Here is a 21,482-nt window from a genome sequence, read left to right as displayed (position 1 = left end):
CAGCACAGCCTGGCCCGGTTTCCAAGAAAGAAAAGACAGTTTCTTCCTTGACATGTAGGACATGCCCTCGTAGGTGGGAGAGGAGCAGGGGGCTTCTTCATGGAAGAACGGGATACAGGAAGGAAGCAGAAGGGGAGACGAGTGGCCGTGGGGCTCATCACACCTTCCATCGGGTCGCCTTTGTTAGGAAGGTGACCCACAGACGCTGCCCTCCGGAGCAAAGTGCTCCCGGCTGTGACCTAAGGAAGGTGCATCAGTGCTAAGGATGCAGGAAGGGCCCTGGGTACCGAGAGCTCCCGCTCAGATGCCTGAATCCCGCCTGTGGTTGAGCTCCATCCTTAGCATCAGGCCTGGGCTTCCCTGGTGGCTCAGACGGTAAAGAATCTGCCGCAATGCAGGAGACCCGGTTTCCATCCCTGAGTCGGGAAGATCCCCTGGAGAAGGGAATGGCAACCCACTCCAGTAGTCTTGCCCGGACAATCCCATAGACAGAGGAGCCTGGTGTGCTAAGGTCCATGGGGTTGCTGCTGCTGCAGCTGCTACTAAGTCGCTTCAGTCGTGTCCGACTCTGTGCGACCCCATAGACGGGCAGCCCACCAGGCTCCTCTGTCCCTGGGATTCTCCAGGCAAGAACACTGGAGTGGATTGCCATTTCCTTCTCCAATGCACGAAAGTGAAAAGTGAAAGTGAAGTCACTGAGTCGTGTCCGACTCTTAGCAACCCCATGGACTGCAGCCTACCAGGCTCCTCTGTCCATGGGATTTTCCAGGCAAGAGTATTGGAGTGGGGTGCCATTGCCTTCTCCGAAGGTCCATGGGGTTGCCGAGTAGCAAACATGACTGAGCGACTAACACTTTCATTTTTCACTCTTTATCCTTCTCCCCAGCATCCCTTTTTAAAATACATGTGGTCCTAGAAGGAAAATGTATGAAATCACCAACTACATGCTCCGGTCAGATCACCAGCCTCGTGTGTGGCAAATGGAGACCACATAGGAGGGATGGCGGCTGGAAATGGGGGTAGGGCTAAGGGCAGAGGGGAGGTGATGAGACCAAAGCATATTTCTGAACCTAAGGGGTGTCTAAGGAACAGGACCTTCGGGGATGGAGCTTTCGAGGTTGCTGGCCTCCCATCTGAAGAGTTGGGGAACAGAACTGGACACTACTCGCCAGTTTAGTTGCCAGGCACTGAGATTCTCTGCACTTACAGAGAAGTATGGTCACCACAGACCAGAAGAGATGTCCGAATGCCCTCAGCATACTCCAAGTCTGTTGACCAGGTTTTTTTTAAAGCCCTGCTTTTGCCAGCATTACTGAGGGTTATGGTCAGAGAACATTCAGCCCTCTGGGGTTATGTTTCAAGCCTGGGGAAGCTGAGACCCAGAATATGCTGGAAGGAAAGGCTGCTGCTGCTGCTAAGTTGCTTCAGTCGTGTCCGACTCTGTGTGACCCCATAGACGGCAGCCCACCAGGCTCCCCCGTCCCTGGGATTCTCCAAATCTGCCACTAATTTTCAGATCAGGTGACAAGGCTGAGTATCATGATCATATGCTTAAATCAACTCCACTCCTGAGTGCCATGAGAAAGTCAATGTTGGTTTTAATAAATGCTAACAGATAAGAGGATAATTCGCAGGTCAGTGTAATTGATTTTGATAGAATCCTAACACTAACAGCAAAGAGGCTAAAGATGTCCTCTCTCGTCATACGTGGTGGTTTTAGCTAATTGTTTAACACAGAATCTTCTGAATCTTCCTCCTAATACTTTTTCAAACTGGCAGAGCTACAGGCATTGTCAGCCATAGATTCCATAGCTTCTTAAGAACAAACCCAAACAAAGGGGATTGAGAAACTGCGACAGGGAGGGACAAGGCGGGGCCCTGGAGGGGTGATAGGACCCCATTCTGACCTGGGGAGGAGCCTTCACTAACAATCTCGCAGGAAACAGTGCCTTCGAGATTCACAGAGAGCGCTCACAGGGAAAACGGGAATGCTGGGGAGAACTGAACCGTTATGTACAAAAGGAACCGAGGGGCAAGGGAGGTGGGGGGCAGCATGCAGAGAACTTGGGAAGGAAGTAACTTGGGAAGGCTGGCAAGTTAATGCGCTGGAGAGAAACAGATTAGAAAACACAAATATTTACTGTGAGGAAGGAAAACTGGAAATCAGTAAGACCCGAAAAGACCTAAGGGTGATAACAAACAGAGAATCATAGACATTTGCAATGCAAATGAGAAGCGTTCAGGCAGGGTTGGGAGCTGGTGGGGGGTGGGGAGGGCAGAGGCACTTTCTGGAGACACAGAGCTGCTCCTGCAATTCCTTCTTGAAACAAATGGACTCAGTCTCAGAACCAGAACGAAGCAGAATGTGGCAGATTCGTGCAGGGAGCTCCGGGGCTTGGCAGTTATGATGGGGGGGGGGGGGAGGCACCCTCTCCTAAAAGCCAGGGAAGAAGCAGGCGGCATGTGCCCAGCTTGTGGCAGAGGACGTGGGCACTGACCTGGCTTCAAGCCTCTAACTCCAGCTCCGCCATTACTAGTGGCCTTGCTGCGGTTCCCAGTTCCCGGTCCTTTACAATCTCTCCCTCGCTCTGCACGGCCCAGGGCCCCATCGTGACCAAACCAGCGCTCGGTCAGTCTCCTTTCCTCCCCGTGTTACTCAAATCAATCCTTCCCCTGCCACCAGCCGTAAGCCTCTCCTTTGGGGAGGTCCAGTCAGCACACTGATCCCTCTCACAGCCTGCTCAGATCATCTAAATGCACTGTTGCCCCTTTACCCCCAGAGAGAAGGAAACGGCAACCCACTCCAGTACTCTTGCCTGGAGAATCCCGTGGACAGAGGAGCCTGGTGGGGCTACAGTCCATGGGGTCGCAAAGAGTCGGACATGACTGAGTGACTGAGCACACTTCCCCCAGAGTGTGCCCAGCGCATCCTGGCAGGGGTCTGGAGCCTGACTCAGGACTTGTGCCCCTCCGGTTGTACCCTTGAGGCTCATCTGCCTGTGTGTGGCACAGGCAGCAGGCTGTCCTCTAATTTCATGCCTCCAAGACCCCACTGGGGAGTCAACCCTCTTCCCACACATCCCTGGACAGATCTTTCAGATCATTACCTCTGCGTTGGATTCCTCCACCCTACATTTCAGCCCCTCTGGCTGCACCGCCATGATCTTCACCAGGGCCTTAGGTGACTCTGGAGAAGGAAGGCTGCCCCCTTTGTGACATAGCAGTAGAAACAATCCAATCAGGAGGACCCCTCCCGGGAAACGGCTGCTTAGCAGGAGGAGAACTGAGAATGTCCAGCCTGTCACCTGTTCGCTGGCCTCCATTCTGACCCCCTCAGGCTCATCCCCCTTACGCTCTGTCTCTGGTACACGGCAGGCCCTAATTTTCCTGGCCCCTCCACAGGACCCCATACCCCTTGGTCCATGCCCGGGTTCATAGGTTCAGTCCTATGCCCTTGATCCCAAGTCCCAGTTCTAATTCTCTCCCCATAAGTCCAGAGTAGCTGCACAACGTGCGTGTGTGCTAAGTCACTTCAGTCGTGTCCGACTCTTTGCAACCCTCTGGACTGTAGCCCGTTAGGCTCCTCTGTCCATGGGATTCTCCAGGCAAGAATACTGGAGTGGGTTGCCATTTCCTCCTCCAGGGGATCTTCCCCACCCAGGGATCGAATCCACGTCTCACGTCTCTCGCATTGGCAGGCGGATTCTTTACCACTAGCGCCCCCTGGTGGTAAAGAAGCTCCAAACGATCTAATTTTGAAAAGACTGTCACAGAAACTTCTAGCGGTCAGGCTGGACGGTCTTATCAGATCACTGAACCCACCTCCTCATTTGACGGGAAACCCAAGACCTCGAGTGACTAAGTGGCCTGCCCCCGGCACACAGCTGGCTGGCAGCTGACCTACAGCTAGAATCTGAGGCCCTGGCTACCGTTGTCCTGCAGTATCTTGCTAGAGCTTGGAAAGAGGAGGGTTATTCCGGCCAAAACTGAGAGGTTACAGCCTTCTGTGTTCATCCCTACCTGAGGTAGAACCACATTGATGGGAATTTCTAGGCTTTCAGATTTGGTATCTCTTTTTCTTGTAAAATTTGGCCTCGAGTGCTGTGGAAAAGAGAACATAGGCAGATTTCTGTTTTCCAGCCCATCGTCTAAGCCTCAGCTGCTCAACTGTGAAACACAGGACTTTCTACTATCCACTTCTCCCCTCCTGTTAATTATGTACGTTAGGAGAATGTGAAGATGGTATCTGATAAGATGCTTCATCAATCTCTGAACAGAAATTAAGACACGTCTTACAGTTGATGACAGAGCCTTCTGAAAGTCTTTAGCTACTGCCTTTTCTCATTACTATTCCTAGCTCAAGGAAAAAGCCATACCAATGTTAGGTGCCAGGTATAGGTCCTGTGCAGAAGCTGGTCACCAAAACACTCAGAACATTCCAGAGGTGACATCACAAAACAATACGGTCTTTCTCAAGGCTCATGGTCTCTCTCTGAGCATCGCAGGTGGGAATGAGGGGTCTGCTGGCCAGGCATCTGGTTGTGTCCACGTGGCCGGTCAGGGTCGGTGTGACACACAATAGCCCAAACACTGGACCCCTGTTTGGTCATCCTGGCTGACATTTGCATCTCCACTGCCAGGCTGGACTGAGACCCCTTTCCTCTCTCCAGAGGCGGCATTTTCTACTTGGATTACTCAAGAAGGAAGAAATCCAAATTGAACTCTTCCCAGACCAAGAGAAAAACAAATGGAGTCTGAGATGTTTTCTGACACCAACCCATTCTTCAATTCTCTGACACCCATTGGAGGTCCTACAATTCAATTCTGACACACCCTACCTGACATTCATGCCGGATCCCCCAAGTTAAAGGGCTCAGTCCCCACAGAACTGCCCCCACCTCAGATGCCAGTCAGGAGTCTTGGGCCACTAATGCATGCATGCTGAGTCACTTCAGTCATGTCTGACTCTGTGTGACCCTATGGACTCTAAGCCTGCCAGGCTCCTCTGTCCTGGGGGAAATCCCAGCTCTTGCCTGAGGCAAGAATATTGGAGTGGGTTGCCATGCCCTCCTCTGGGGATCTTCCCGATTCAGGGATCGAACCCGCATCTCTTCTGTCTCCTGCATTGACAGGTGGGTTCTTTACCACTAGCGCCACCTGGGAAGCCCCTTGGGCTACCAGTCTCTCACTCAGACTCATGCTTAGTTGCTCAGTCGTGTCCGACTCTTTGCCACCCCATGGACTGTAGCCTGCCAGGCACCTGTCCATGGAATTCTCTGCAAGAAACTGGACCACCAGTACTTCAACTAACAGCTGTACCTCAGGGGTTTCCACAACCCAATCCTTAATTTCGATCATTGGCTAGAAAAGCTCAAAGAACTTAGGAAAACACTTTACTTACAATTACAGGGCTTTTTAAAAAATAAAATAAAAGATACAGCTCAGGAAAAGCCAAACGCAAGAGATGTTTAAGGCAACATATGAGGGGAGAGGAAGGCGGAGCTTCCATACTCATCAGGGCAAACCACACTTCCGGCATCTCCCTGCGTTTCCCCAACGCGGAAGCTCTCCAAACCCTGTCATTTAGAGGTTTTTACGGAGGTTTCATTACATGGTCATGATTGATTATTTCATTGGCCTTTGAAGATTGAATAATAAAACATACTGTCACTCAAGAAATCTCAAAAGTTTTAGTTACTCTGTGCCAGGAACTGGGGGCCAAGACCAAATACATATTTTTACTAGATCACATGTAGCAATTGTTGACACCTGGGCTTCATGAAACGAGCAGTCTAGTCTCCTGGCCTCCATTCTGTCAAATCATTTGTCCCTGGAGGCTGTCAGTGGGAACACTCATGTATTTCAAGTCTCCTGTTAGGCAGAAAGCTCCAAACCCATGTTATTATACCACACACAGTGAAGAGAATGATGGATCAGGGCCACCAAAACAACCCACCGAAAGCTCCCACCCCTTAGTCACACACAAGCCTCGCTTTAAGAAAATCCAATGTACAAGAAAATCAAAGACATACATATGCAAAAGCCAAGAGGGTAGTTAATCCCATTACCATTAGCAAAGAATGTCTTATTTTCAATGAGAATTTCTCCCAGGGTTTCTTCTTTTAACTTGTATTTTATTTTTTTATTTGTGGTTACAGACATATAACACACACATATAACAACATATATATAACAAACATACAAATAACAAACACATAACATTAAATTTTCTATCTTAAATATTTTCAAGCGTACAGCCCGGGAGTGTCAAGAATATCCACATTGCTGTGCAATGGATCGATGGAATCTTTTCATCTTGCAAAACTGAATTTCTAGGACCATTAAACACTTCCTCCCACTCCTGCCTCCCCTCAACCCTTAGAAACCATCTCTATGTTCTACTTCTATGATTTTGTCGGCGGGGGGCGGGTGGTGAGGCGGTGGGTGGGAACACCAGACAACATGTAGGATCTTAGTTCCCCAACCAGGATTGAACACGTGCCCCTGCAGTGGAAGTGAGGAGTCCTAAACACTGAACTGCTAGGGAAGTCCCTATTACTGTGCTTTCAATTACTTTGCTGCCAAGTCGCTTCAGTTGTGTCCGACCCTGTACGACCCCATAGACAGCAGCCCACCAGGCTCCCCCGTCCCTGGGATTCTCCAGGCAAGAACACTGGAGTGGGTTGCCATTTCCTTCTCCAATGCACGAAAGTGAAAAGTGAAAGTGAAGTCACTCAGTCGTGTCCGACTCTTAGCAACCTCATGGACTGCAGCCTACCAGGCTCCTCCGTCCATGGGATTTTCCAGGCAAGAGTACTGGAGTGGGGTGCCATTGCCTTCTCCGTCAATTACTTTAGGTACCTTATATAACTGGAATCTTACAGTATTTGTCCTTTTGTGACTGGCTTATTTAATTTAGCACGACGCCTTCCAGACACCTCTGTTTGGGAACATGTGACAGGATCTCCCTTTTTTAAGCAACATAATATGTCTTTGTGTTCACGTACCACATTTCCTTTATCCGCTCATTAGCTGATGAACATCTGGGACTTCCTCCCTCTTGACTATTGTGAATAATGCTGCAGTGAACACAAGGGTGTAAATATCTCTTTGAGAGTCTGCTTTTATTTCTTCTGGATATAAGCCCAGAAGTAGGATTGCTGGATCATACATAATTTAATTTTAATTTTTTAAGGAACTTCCATACTGTTTTCCATTGCAGCTATACCATCACTCCCCACAGCAGTGCAGTGAAGTGAAAGTCACTTGGTCATGTCCGACTCTTTGCCACCCCGTGGATCTTCCCAACCCAGGGATCGAACCCAGGTCTCCCTCATTGCAGGAGGATTCTTTATCAGCTGAGCCACCAGGGAAGCCCAAGAATGCTGGAGTGGGTAGCCAGCAGATCTTCCCAACCCAAGAATCGAACCGAGATCTCCTGCATTGCAGGTGGATTCTTTACCAGCTGAGCTACAGTGCAGAAGGGTTCCCCAATTGTCCACACCCTCATCAACACTGGCTCTTTTCTGTTGCCCCAAGTGTTTCTGTAAGTGATGAACTTTCATACCGCCTGAAAACACAAGTCAGTTTTCCCTTATACACACACCTCACGGAAGCACCTTCATATCCACATTAGAGGCTGAGCTGGGAAGACTAAACAGAGAGGCAGCTGGATGCGTCTCCTAGAGACGCCCAAACAAAGGACCATGAACCGAATGGCTTAAGACAACAAACACGCATTGTCTCCAGATTCTGGGAGACTCAGTTATCCACTGTTATCAGATCAAAGCCCCTTCCCACCTAGTCCTAGGAGGGGGAGTGCTGAGGGAAGGAAGGAAAGCAAATAGGCACATGGACTGACCTGCCACATTAGCATGAAAAGAACTTCTTTTACTGAACCCAAACAAAAAGTTCTGATAAGAATAAAGAAGGCTGCAAGACAGCAAGGTCATGGCCACTGGCCACTGCGGACCTGGGTACAAATCTGGGGGCCCAGAAATAGTTATTTACTACGGATCTTAGTCAGCTCTGTCTGCTATCACATCCACAGACTGGATGACCTAATGACTGACAATTATTTCATATAGTTTTTGAGACTGGGAAGTTCAGAATTAAGGTGCTGGCAGGTTCAGTTCCTGATAAGGCCCGTTTCCAGGTTTGCAGATGGCCACCTTCTCGCTGTGTCATCACATGGAGGAGAGAGAGAAAAAGAGAGAGAGACAGAGTGTGTGTGTGTGTGTGTGTGTGTGTGTGTGTGTGTATGTGTGTTCTTGTCTCTCTCTTTTATAAGCACACTAATCCCATCCTTAATACTTCATCCAAACCTAATTACCTTCCAAAGGCCAAACCTCGAAATAACCATCACACTGTGGATGAGGGCTTCAAAATATGAATTTTGGAGGGATGCAAATATTCAGTCTGTATCGCTATGTGACCTGGGCAAATGACCCCACATCTCAGAAGCCCTGTTTCCTCATCTCCAAAATGAGGAAATTACAATTAATTTGAGAGTACCGATGTAAAGAAGCTGACAGTAAGCTCTCAATAATCATTGTTTTGGCGCCTTCATAGAAAAATACCTTGCTCCCTTTGATTTATAATCTCAAAGCAGCTGACACTCAACTGGTGCTGCTGTTAAAACCTGCTCGACACTACAGCTTGCCTGGTGGCTTGTTTCTTTGCTTGCTTGATTTGCCTTTTGCTTTTAAGGGAAGAGCATTTCGAGCTGGGCATCCTGGTACTGGCATCTGCAGTTGCCCGTGACGGGTCCCTTCTTCCTCAGCAGGAGACACGCATCCATAACCCAGCACTGAAAACCTTCCTTGAGACTGTGCTCCACGTGCCTTGTTATTACTCAGATTAACACCATCATCAATCATCCACGTGCCGTGAGCATCCACAACTGGTGGGCGCGGCCCAGAACTCGGAGGTAGATATGCCTCGTGGGTTTCTAATCTAAGCAGACAGGTAGAGCAGACACAAAGCAAAGGGCAAGCACGCACACAGGCTTCGCACGTCTGCAACTTGCCTGTTGATGAATCGCAGGGGGAAATTCAACAAGCAGGAGGGTCCATAGAGAGCATGGGGCCCCCGTGCTTCCTCCAGAGAGCCACAGAAACTGCAGCTCTCGGCCCCAGGAGTCGGAAGCGCGCAGGGGTATGTGCTGACCTTCCTCTCCTTCTCATTTGTCGAGGAAGAGATGAGGCGTTGCATGGGTGAAGTGAATTACATGACGCCTGTCCTCTCTAAACTGCAAGATGTGCTGAGGAAGGTCTGTTACTTTCGCTGAGGAGGGTAGGCTTCCCTGGTGGCTCAGCAGTAAAGAATCTGCCTGCCAGTGCAGGAGACACAGGTTCATAAACAGACATTTCTCCAAAGAAGACATACAGATGGCTAACAAACACATGAAAAGATGGCTCAACATCACTCATTATCAGAGAAATGCAAATCAAAACCACAATGAGGTACCATCTCACGCCAGTCAGAATGGCTGCTATCCAAAAGTCTACAAACAATAAGTGCTGGAGAGGGTGTGGAGAAAAGGGAACCCTCTTACACTGTTGGTGGGAATGCAAACTAGTACAGCCACTATGGAGAACAATGTGGAGATTCCTTAAAAAAATGGAAATAGAACTGCCTTATGACCCAGAAATCCCACTGCTGGGCATACACACCAAGGAAACCAGAATTGAAAGAGACACGTGTACCCCAGTGTTCATTGCAGCACTGTTTATAATAGCCAGGACATGGAAGCAACCTAGATGTCCATCAGCAGATGAATGGATAAGAAAGCTGTGGTACATATACACAATGGAGTATTACTCAGCCATTAAAAAGAATACATTTGAATCAGTTCTAATGAGGTGGATGAAACTGGAGCCTATTATACAGAGTGAAGTAAGCCAGAAAGAAAAACACCAATACAGTATACTAATGCATATATATGGAATTTAGAAAGATGGCAACGATGACCCTGTATGCGGGACAGCAAAAGAGACACAGATATATAGAAGAGTCTTTTGGACTCTGTGGGAGAAGGCAAGGGTGGGATAATTTGAGAGAATAGCATTGAAACATGTATAATATCATATGTGAAACAGATCGCCAGTCCAGGTTCAATGCACGAGACAGGGTGCTCGGGGCTGGTGCACTGGGCTGACGCAGAGGGATGGGATAGGGAGGGAGGTGAGGGGGGTTCAGGATGGGGAACATGTGTATACCCATGGCAGATTCATGTGAATGTATGGTAAAACCAATACAACATTGTAAAGTAATTAGCCTCCAATTAAAATAAATATATTAAAAAAAAAAGGAAACATGGGTTCAGTCCCTGGGTCGGGGAGATCCCCTGGAGAAGGGAATGACTAACCTACTCCAGTATGCTTGCCTGGAGAATCCCATGGACAGAGGAGCCTGGCAGGCTAGTCACTGGGGTCGCAAAGAGTCAGACACAACTGAGTGACTAACATTTTCACTTTCAAAAGTAATTTATGTGATTCTGTACATTCAGTGTAAGCAAAATTTTGAAATCATCAAATTAGTTAAATGTGTAACCCCTTCAACTAAGTATCCATTAGTTGTTCCCTGATGATAACAAAATGTTTAATAGCATGTGATCTCTAAATTGTGCCAAATAAATTGATTATAGTGTCTCTTCAAGAAGTAACAAGGGCTCCATCTGCTCAGCTTCCTCAGTGAGTTTTAACGTGTTCAGACGTCTGAAACGTGGGTCTGAGATCGGGCTGGCAACACCATACAGAAGACCAACCTCTAATGGTGACCATGTCAGAGAAACACTCGCCTTCTCACTGGAATTGAAACAGTGAAGTCAGCACCTACCTAAGACCCCTTTTCCACTCCGAGCTGGCGGTGTGACCTCTGCCACTTACTTTTGCTAAGCCTCAGTTTCTTTGGCGATAGAATAGGTGTGATAGTCCTTAAAATTTGGAGTTGTGGGGAGGGCCAAACTAGATAATGTAGGAGACGAAAGACTTCAGAACAGTGGTGGGTAGGCTTCACCCACAAGAGTGATAGGTAACTGTATTGATTGACAAGTTCGGGTGGCTGAAACTAATACAATATTGTAAACCAACTGAACTTCAAGAATAAATTAAATAAATGAAAATAAAAGTTTTTAAAAGTTATAATACTGAGGGAGTAAAGAAAAACTTTGGTTTAACAGATACAAAGTTTCAGTTTTGCAGGATGGAGAGTGTTCTGAAAATGAATGGCGGTGATGGTTGTACAACAGTATGAAGCTCTCAAAGCCAATGAACTGCACACTCAAAATTATTAAGATGCTAAATTTGAAGTTATGTGTATTTCACCACAATTAAAAAATATAAAATAATTCACAAAAAGTTCAGGTGAACTGAAATCATTTTTTGGAACAAAAAATGCATTTTATTTCTTGATTTTTACCTTCTACTTCAGCAAATGGCAGACTATATTGCTCTGTCCATTTCTAATTCAATGACTTTCAGATTTGTGCTGATAATTTAGGATGTGAACATTCAACTTCACATACAGCCTGCCCTCCTTCACCTTCTCCCTTCCCTATCAGAATAGCATCCCTCTGCCATTCTCTGTCCCCAGAGGAATCAGCTGAAGAGTATCTCACATGAAATCATTATTAATAATTATTACTCATTATTAATATACTCATGGACATGAGTTTGAGCAAGCTCCAGGAGTTGGTGATGGACAGGGAAGTCTGATGTGCTGCAGTCCATGGGGTCGCAGTCAGACACGACTGAGCGACTGAACTGAACTGAAGGAATGGTTTGCTGTCATCATGAAACAAGGTGGGTATGAGTGCCCTGTGCAGGGTCTGGCATGCAGTATGTGCCTATTAATAACGTTCAGTCATATGATCACTGTTTATAAACCAGTGTTTCCATCAGCTTAAATGCCCTGAGTGCCCCTACTGCCCCAAGACAAACCCTGGACACTAAATATTCTTCAGATCTTCTCACAAATTTGACCCAGACTATTTTGAACACTGTACCAGGGAATTACATATGAACATTGGTAATCTATAGCCAGTGGGCTACAAAATCTTTTCATAGTAAATCCTACCAAAAATATACTTCCAGTGCAAACCCCTAAAGGTGTATTTCTTAATTTATAAATTTGATGCTTTTTCTTACATATTATTAAGGCATGCATGTGATAAAACACACTCAAAATTGAAATTTTACAGGATAAACAAAGAAAATAACTTCTATTAAGAATGCTATTTTATCTTATTCATTAAAAACACAAAATAATTTTTGTTTTTACAAAAAAATAGAGAGTAATACTTTTATTGAGCACAGTGTGAATTTTTTTAAATGTGATTCCTTCTTAAAATCTTGGTTTAATGTAGTAAGCCAAAAGTCAGATTCTAAGTTCAGTTTACTTTTGTTTTTGGACTTAATGACTGTCCTCAATGAAAAGGGTACCTCACAATGGTCTGCTGATCCAAATGGAAAAATATTTACAGAATTGACAGCAATTTCTAAATAGCAATATTTAGTATTCAGTCCTATCCCCAAATAATGCAAAGTTTATTGCTAAAATTTGCATCCCAAATGTTCACTGAATGAGGTTTTACTTAAAAAAAAAAAAAAACAACAACACTCTAAACTCTCTTATTTATTCTTAAAACACTGTCACTTCCACGAAGGCAGAAACTGTTTCTTAATCTTTTAAAAAATGGCTCCTATCACACAGTTAACAACCACTTGTCACCACAAGAAAAGGTTAGCAAATTTAGAACACTGTTCTTCTGCAAAAAGAGACAACTGCAAAATCTCTGAGACACAAGTGATTTTTATCATCACTCCCCATCTTGCTACAAAATAACTGCAAAGATCCTGGCATTTTGTACATCTCTCCCACTTGTAAAAATCAGATCAATTGCATCCATGATATCATCTAGTTCATTGTGCATGTCTTGGGTTTGATTGCTTTGCTGTGACACTTTGACTGTGAATTACCACCCGGTGAATAAATTGCCTGAGTGATGCTCTCCCTGTACACTCACCCCTCATCCTCTTCATATTCTAAAGCAGATGCTCCATCAAATGTTATTTTAAACAATTGTTCCATCAGAACAATATTTCTAGTAAAGTTATTTACAGCTGAGATGACATCTTTTCTGACTTGTCATCCTATAATTGGTTCACAAAAGAATAGCTCTTTGTATGCTTTATTATTGAAGGAGAAGCTGTATCTGTACTTCCCTCAGCTGTATAACAAACACTACTTGATTTGTTTCAATACTACTTTCTTCAAAGTTTTCTCTGCATCTATCAGCAGTTTTGCTGGCTAAGGAATGAATATTCATTTCATTCAGGCATTCAGAAAGGATTTATTGAGCAAGTGCTCTGAGTCAGTCGCTGTCCTAGGTGCTGAAAAAGTAAGGCACAAAATTAAGTTCTCACGGAGCTGTATGCCTATGCAGGAAAACAGATGGTAAGCAAAAAAAAAAAAAAAAAACAAGTACATATCAGGGTAAGCACTCCAAAGAAAAGTTCAACAGGATATTGGGATAGCAAGTGGCAGAGTGAGCCTTTTCAGGTGATGAGGAAGACTTCCTTAAGAAGGTGACATTTGAGCAAAGGCATTGTGGGTAATCCATGGAGTATCTGGAAGAAGAGCAGTTGGCAGAGGGGCAGCAGGGGCACAGGTGCTGGGGTAGGAGCCTAACTGGTGTGGCTGAACCATAAGGGCGGTGTGCCTCAAGCCAGTGAGTGCAGGAAGACAAGAGGACCAGAGGCCAGAGGATTTTTTTCCCCAACCAGGATAGGAAGCCCCTGGAGGGTGCTCAGCAGTGTGGCGAGATCTGACTTAAGTTTTAAAAGATTTCTGTGGCCGCCCATGGAGTATAGACTGCAATGTGGCAAGGCAGGAACAGGGGACCAATTTCAATTGTCCAAACAAGAGATGGTCTCAAAGGTCATGATAAGAGGGTAAGAAAATTGTAAGAGTCCAAATAAAGAACCAAAGAGACCTGCTGATGGGTTTGGATATAGGGCAAGGGAGAAAGGAGCTAGGGCTTTTAATCAAAGCACTGCAGAAAATGTGGTGGTAATTTACAAGGGGGAAGAAGACTGGGGGTGGGGCAAGGCACGGAGACTAAGAATTCAGTTTAGACATGCTAAGTTGAGGAAGATTACATTCAAGGGAAGGTGTCAAGAAACCAGCCACTTATAAGAAGAGTCTGGAGTTACAAGAGAGGCATTTGGAATGGAAATATAAATTTGAAACTTGTCAGTGTGTAAATGGTATTAAAAGCCTTGTCACTGTATTTTCCCATGTATTATTTCAGCTGTATTTATTGCCGTGGGAAGAACAAGTATTTCCTCCAGCAGTATGCCTCTTTTATTTTTTTCACGACCAAGTAAGAAACCTCAAAAGATGCTTTTAAGCACTTTCCATTATACTAATTAAAAATTTTTAAGATGTTACATTGAATAGGACATTATTTTAAATCAATATAAAAAAGATGGTAGACATCTTTACTGTCTGTTTTTCCTATCTTGTTGGCTTTATACCCTTATTAGATAGTATTCCAAGACACACTATAGTTCAGGTGAAGGTCATCGTTAGTAATAGTGGGTATAAATTTGTATTTGTGCAACTACATAGTAACTTCACTAAAAGAGTTTAGGCCACCATGGTGTCGTTTAGTAGGTGGTTGGATATACAAACTATGATATTTCCAGATACTTTATATTATATATTATTTAGTGCTGAATGCATATTGTTGTCTAGTCACTCAGTCGTGTCTGACTCTTTGTGAGCCCATGGACTGTAGCCCACCAGGCTCCTCTGTCCATGGGATTTCCCATGCAAGGATACTACAGTGGGTACACGCACCAGAAAGAAATGAGCGATCAAATCATGAAAAGATATGGAGGAAGCTTAAATGCATATTACTAAATGAAAGACGCCAATTTAAAAGGCTATGTACCATATGATTCCAAGCATATGGTATTCTGGAAAAGCAAAACTTTGTAGATAGCAAAAAACACCAGTACTTATCAGTGGGCACAAGGTACAGGAGTTGAATAGATGGAGCACAGAGGGTTTTTAGAACAATGAAAATATTAATACTCTGCATGATACAATAATGATAAGCATATATCATTATACATGTGTCCAAACCCATAGATTGTACAACATCAAGAATGACCCTTAAACTATGGGCTTTGACTAATTATGATGGGTCTACATAGGTTCATCAGTTCTAACAAACACACCACTCCAGTGGGGGATGTTGCTAGGGGTGGGGCTGGACATACATGAGGGCAAAGGTCATAGGGGAAATCTTTGTCCCTTCCGCCTAATTTTCCTCTGAGTCTTCAATGCTCAGTTGCTCAGTCGTGTTTGACTCTTTGCAACCCCATGAACTGCAGCACGCCAGGCTTCCCTGTTCTTCACTATCTCCCAGAGCTTGCTCAAACTCATGTCCACTGAGTCAGTGATGCCCTCCAATGATCTCATCCTTTGTCGCCCCCTTCTCCTCCTGCCCTCAATATTTCCCAGCATCAGGGTCTTTTCTAATGAGACAACTCCTTGCATCAGGTGGTCAAAGTATTAGAGCTTCAGCTTCAGCGTCAGTCCTTCCAAAGAATGTTAAACTGACTCTTAAACTGCTACCCAAAATGAAAATAATTCAAATTAAAAGTGATATCTAGTTCTAGAAGTGGGACTGTCATTGCCACTTCTTGTGCACTTATTCTTACCTTCTACCCACGATCACTGCAGATATCGTCTTAAGCCACGTGTTCATTTGCGGGTGAGTGATTTACGTGAGACTAGACCACATCATCCTCAAACCCACTCTCCCTGATGCATGAGAACCGCCGTCCACCAACCACCATCACCCCATAACTGCTTGGGAAAGTCCAGCTTTCTCTCAGGACACTTCCTTTCTCCGATGAGAATGTGACACTGGATGTTTTCCAAGAAGCAAAGATACCATTCACTGAGACGAGTCTCCCTAAGGGTAAAGGAACCATCTCCAAGCCCCTAAGAGGCAGTGGTGGCTTCATGCCTCCCCAGTCATTGCAGCACTGCCTCCTGTACTAGACTGGGGGAACTGGATTTCTCTCTGGTCCTTCCACTGTCAGCCCAGTCTGGGCTCTCTCAAGCACCTTTAAAGAAGCAGTAGCTCTTTCAGAACAGGAGAGCTGACTTGGAAAGTCAAGTTTTCTAGTGATTCCTATACCATGCAGGGTCCCAGCAGAAATCAGGCGACCCCCCAAATTTAAGGTAAGTTCAGAATGACTTCAGGGCTTACCTGGTGGCTCAGGTGGTAAAGAATCTGCCTATGATGTGGGAGACCTGGGTTCCATCCCTGGGTTGGGAAGATCCCCTGGAGAAAGGAATGGCAACCCACTCCAGTATTCTTCTCTGGAGAATTCCATGGACAGAGGAGCCTGGCAGGCTACAGTCCATGGGGTCACAAAGAGTTGGACGTGACTGAGCAACTTTCACTTTTTCAGAATGACCTAATGTTTGCAAGATGGTGGGCAGGGTGTAGGGACACCCCAGGACACCGCGCAGTCCCTTTGGGCTGCTCGTAGGCCAAGGCTCCCAGCCCAAGGCCCAAGGAGCGAGAGGAGGGAGTGACTCTGAGAACATGGAAGACAGTGTGGAAGACTGCCACTGGGAGAGGAGCAGTACCTTCAACACAGGCCACAGCCAGCCCAAGGAGATGCCACAGGGGAGTCAGGAGAAAGGATGCCCGCCTGCACCACCTTCCTGCCTCCCGTCTCCTGTCGCACTGATCAAATCCAGACAGCAAGAGAGCTGCTTCATGGAGTCGGCATCCTGGAGCAAAGAGAAGAGCAGCGCCTGGACCTAAGGAACACACAGGATAACCCACGTGATTCCCAAACGGAGGGAACCAATTACATCAGGGTCTACTCAAGGCACATTTTAAAAATGTGTGAGGACTGTGGTTAAGAACCGCCTGCCAATGCAGAGGACGTGGGTTCGATCCCTGGTCTGGGAAGAGTCCACAAGACTTGGGGCAACCAAGCCCACAAGCCGCAACGACTGAAACCCACACACCCTATAGCCCACGCTCTGCAACGAGAAGCCTGTGCACCGCGACAAAGAGCAGCCTCCCCCAGCCCTGCTCACCGAAAGCAAGAGAAAGCCCGAGCGCAGCAGTGAAGCATCAGCACAGCCAAATATAAAAAATAAATAAACAAAACACGGGAATCCTGCAGAGACAGCCCCCTTTCCCCGAAATTCAGAGTTAGCATATAGGGGTGGTAGAGAAGAAACAGCAACGCACTTCAGTATCCTTGCCTGGGAAATCCCGTGGACGGAGGAGCCTGGTGGGCTATGGTCCCTGGGGTCGCAAAAGAGTCGGACACCACTCAGCAGCTAAACAAAATAGAGGGGTGGAATTTAAACAACCGATGCTTTTTAAAATTCCTTATATGATTCCAATGCACAGCCAAGTTTGAAATCTCTGACTTTATAAGACACACAAATGACCTTGAAAATGCAAAGGCAGGTCACAAAATTCCGTCTCACCATAAATTCGAGCCCACAAGGCCCAATCACCCTAAGAATCTTCTGCAAAGGGATTGCATTTTACACTATTACAGTGTCGGGTCTGGGGCAGCCCTTATCAGTCAGAGAGAGAACTGTGTCACTTTCTATCCTCAAGTGCTAATCCTTAGGACAGCTGAGTCTAAGGATAAGTTTTTTGCACTGGAACTCGATTGTCCCTTTACCCGCTAAGTAGAAAATAGAAGCAATGGCTCAAAAAGACCTGATGCCTTGAAAACTTTGTATACAAATCTAGACCCTCAACTTGAAATGATTGCAGGCTCTCATGGATAAATTTATTTATTTAAATTTATTTCCATAAGGCAAGGCACGTCGTTCAGAAGTTTCATTTTAAGATAAGGCTTTCTGTTATGATTTTTGAAGTGAAGACAGAAGGGGGAAAAATTGACAGTCTGAACTCTAGACTCTTGGCTTCAGAAATGCCTATTAATTCAATACAATAAAACTCACAATTCCTGGTAATTCTCAAGGTGCTCTTAAAATTGAAATTGATTCTGTGAAACTGCTTTTACCTACTATCATTAAGGAAAATTCCATTTTAACTCAACTCTTTAAAAGGGAGGAGGGCATGAAGAAAAGTATTATGTCCAGGAATATAGAATGTTATTTATGAACACTGGGCCCAGGAGAAGGGAAAACAGAAGGAGTATACCCAGCCTGGACCACACGTTTGTCTGCAGGTCCTGGCTCCAGCCACATATTCCTAGGGACTTACATGGGCGAAGCAGCTCAGAATTTCCCATCACACTGCACAGATAAATGGCAAATTGTTTTCCACAAAAGTAACACAACTCAATATTAAAAGAAGTGTAGGCAGAGCGGCAGGGGGAGCAGAAGGCATTTCTTTACTAACACAGCCAGAGTAACAAAAGGACTTCCTTTGGGACTTCCCTGGTGATCCAGTGGTTAAGAATCTGCCTTGCAATGTAGGGGACACAGTTCGATCCCTGGTCAGGGAACTAAACTCCCACATGCCGAGGGGCGACTAAGCCTGCATGCCAAACTACAGAGTCCGGGAGCCACAGTGAAAGATCCTGAGTGCTGCAATTAAGATCCGATGCAGCCAAATAAATAAGTTTAAAAAAAAGAATTATTTTTTTAAAAAAAGACTTCCTTTGACTGCAGATGTTGGAGTTGGAAAGTAAAGTCCAGGTTTATCCACATAGTGAACGGTCCCCAGGGCTGTGGTTGACATGGCTAGACTCAAGCTCCCGGACAGTGTGTGAGTTTGCCACGTAACCTTGAACCGAGGCTCTTAAATGTCTTCTACCAATTTCCCGAATGATGATAGGAAGAAAAATCTGCTTACCTTACAAACCCTATCAGAGTCAAAATTCCTTTTTCTACTGGAATATCCTCAGGGCTTCCCTGGTGGCTCAGACAGTAAAGAATCTGCCCACCATGCAGGACACCTGGGTTCGATCCCTGGGTTGGGAAGATCCCCTGGAGAAGAAAATGGCAACCCACTCCAGTATTCTTGCCTGGAGAATCTCATGGACAGAGGAGCCTGGCGAGTCACGGGGTCGCACAGGATTGAACACGGCTGAGCGACTGACACTTTCACAGATATGCCCTAGTGTCTGTTCAGCCGCTCCGTCGCCCAGTCGCATCTGACTCTCTGCAACCCCATGGACTGCAGCATGCAGTAGATACAGCCCAAACTGCAATGAAACACTCGCCATGAATGAGAAATCAAATGGTTGCCAAGTGGTTTTTGACTATTCCTGGAGAGTTGACTTTAAAAGTGGTTACAAAGACCTATTATACAGCACATGGAACTCTGCTCAGTGTCATGTGCCAGCCTAGATGGGAGCGGGCTTCAGGGGAGAATGGATACATGTATATGTACGGCTGAGTCCCTTTGCTGTTCACCTGAAACTACCATAACATTGTTAATTGGCTATACCCAAATACAAAGTATTTTGGTGTTAAAAAAAATTTTTTTTAAGATAAACAAAAAAAAAAGAAAAGAAAAAAAAGTAGTTATTGGGACTTCCCTGGCAGTCCAGTGGTTAAGACTCTGCACTTCCACCAAGGAGCGTGTTGGTTCGATCCCAGGTCTGGGAACTAAGATCCCACATGTTGCATGGCACAGCCAAAAAATAAAATAAATACAAAACCTTATTTATGAGAGTAGCTAAGAGGCCAGTTTCTGCAGACAGACAGCTCTGTTTACTTAGTGTAGCAAGATGTTTTTGGTAGGGTCACCAACCCTTTTTTCCCTCTTTCCCCTTAATTCCTATTATCCTGTGACTCTTCTCCTCCACATACCAGGATCTTCTGCATTTACTACCTGTATCAAGGACAGCTTACAGATCACCAAAGAACTGTGTTCTCGCCCACCATGGAGTGTAGATGTCTCTGGAAAGTGACTTCCCAGCCAGGGACTGCACTTCCCACGCCCCCTGAGCCACAGTGAGGCCAGGTGACTGAGCTCTGTCCAACTCTGTGGGTAGAAATGACACAAACTACTTCAGGATCATCTCTGCCAGGTCACTAGAAAGATGAGGAATGCCAGAGGATGCCTCATTCAGCACAGAGATTCCTGAAGTCAGTGCAAGAAAAGAAACATAGACCTCTTCTTCTATGAGACTTTCAGCATCACTTACTTGCCTGAGAACCAATGTTGCTGATTCCTCAACCAGGATGCAGTCCGTGTCTCTTTAGAAATAACGTGATATGATATGCCGAGATAACATGCAAATACAAGATCTCATTCTTAAGAGCGGTAGAATTATCTCCATTTAATAATGGAGGGGGAAACTCAGGATAAGAGAAGCAACATCTTGTCCAAGGTCATTCAAAGAAAATGCGGTAGTTCTAAGATTTGAAGCCAGGTTTTCTGGCTTTGGGGCTACCCTGGTGGCTCAGACAGTAGAGAGTTTGCCTGCGGTGTGGGAGACCCAGGTTTGGGTTCTATGGACAGAGGAGTGTGGCAGGTTACAGTCCAAGGAGTCTTAAAGAGTCAGACCCTGAGTGACTAACACTTCCACTTTTCACTTTTCTGGCTTTGAAGGCGGTGATGGTGGCAGCTTCCTCTTTGGGACAGTGTGCCCGTCGGGATCCATAACTGTCATTCAGCTGTCACCCTCAAAGACCCAGACCCTATCCAACATAGGATCTGAGAATGCCTAATTGAACCCACCTATCTCTAAAAGCGGCTTCCCTGGTGGCTCAGACAGTAAAGCATCTGCCTGCAATCTGGGAGACCTGGGTTCGATCCCTGGGTTAAGACATCCTACATGAGATCTGAGAAGAAAAACAAGTTCTCTCCAAGCTCTGATCCACATGGATGCATGGGCCATAGTGTCTGGCCATCTGTCCACCGTTATCTTTGTATGACTGACCACTGCCAGGTGTCACGCCAGCCGGCATAGATGAATTAGTTAGTATAAACCAAGGTCAGTGTAATTAATCATGCAAACTTAAAGCCTTTAATGTCCAGTATTACTAAAATCATACCATAAACTTAGGACACTATAAAGGATTCATGGCCAAAACGGAGACATGACTAAGGCCTTGAACACACCTGATTCATGTTTGAATCGAGTCTGATCCTCATTGGCCAGCAGGGACTCTTCTAACTCACTATTGTTATCAATAAAAAATTCATGTAGCCCAAACATGTATGGATTTCTATTCATATGACCCATGGGAGAAAACCCCTAGACAATCCACAGGGGACCCTTCCCTTTGCTTTTTCCAACCAATTAGCCCAATACATTCCAGACCTACTTGCAAAACCCAAGGAGTACACTGCCAAGGTTACCATGGCAGCCCCTCCATGTCCCCCTTGAGAAGGACCTCCATCTGCAGACCCCATCCCCTCCATTACGGAACTGCAACACATTTATCTCCTTCACTTCCCAAGGAGGCTTCCATACTGTGCCATTGATTGTTTC

At 45.7% G+C, this 21,482-nt stretch overlaps 1 protein-coding gene across 4 annotated transcripts in view; it reads right to left on the bottom strand.

Moving 5' to 3' along the window:
* Positions 1-21,482, bottom strand: part of CBY2 (chibby family member 2) — a 135,378-nt gene that overhangs the window by 9,195 nt on the left and 104,701 nt on the right. The window contains exons 1-2 of one of the 4 annotated variants that reach the window (XM_086328914.1): positions 4,377-4,451; positions 4,021-4,101 (exon numbers count right to left, since the gene is read on the bottom strand). The exons of 2 other annotated variants lie outside the window; for them this stretch is intronic. In XM_086328914.1, coding sequence (XP_086185040.1) covers positions 4,021-4,101; positions 4,377-4,451 — 156 coding nt within the window. Of the gene's footprint in view, positions 1-3,107; positions 3,324-4,020; positions 4,102-4,376; positions 4,452-21,482 lie in introns of those variants that run through there. One more of the 4 variants, XM_086328913.1, reaches the window with a different exon arrangement.

This window comes from Bos grunniens, chromosome 12, assembly GCF_055505025.1.
Source record: "Bos grunniens cultivar Pamir isolate PY7600 chromosome 12, Bosgru_T2T1.0, whole genome shotgun sequence".
Lineage (NCBI taxonomy): Eukaryota > Metazoa > Chordata > Mammalia > Artiodactyla > Bovidae > Bos > Bos grunniens.
Note: the sequence above shows the minus strand (reverse complement) of the source record. Positions and strands in the feature narration are given on the sequence as shown.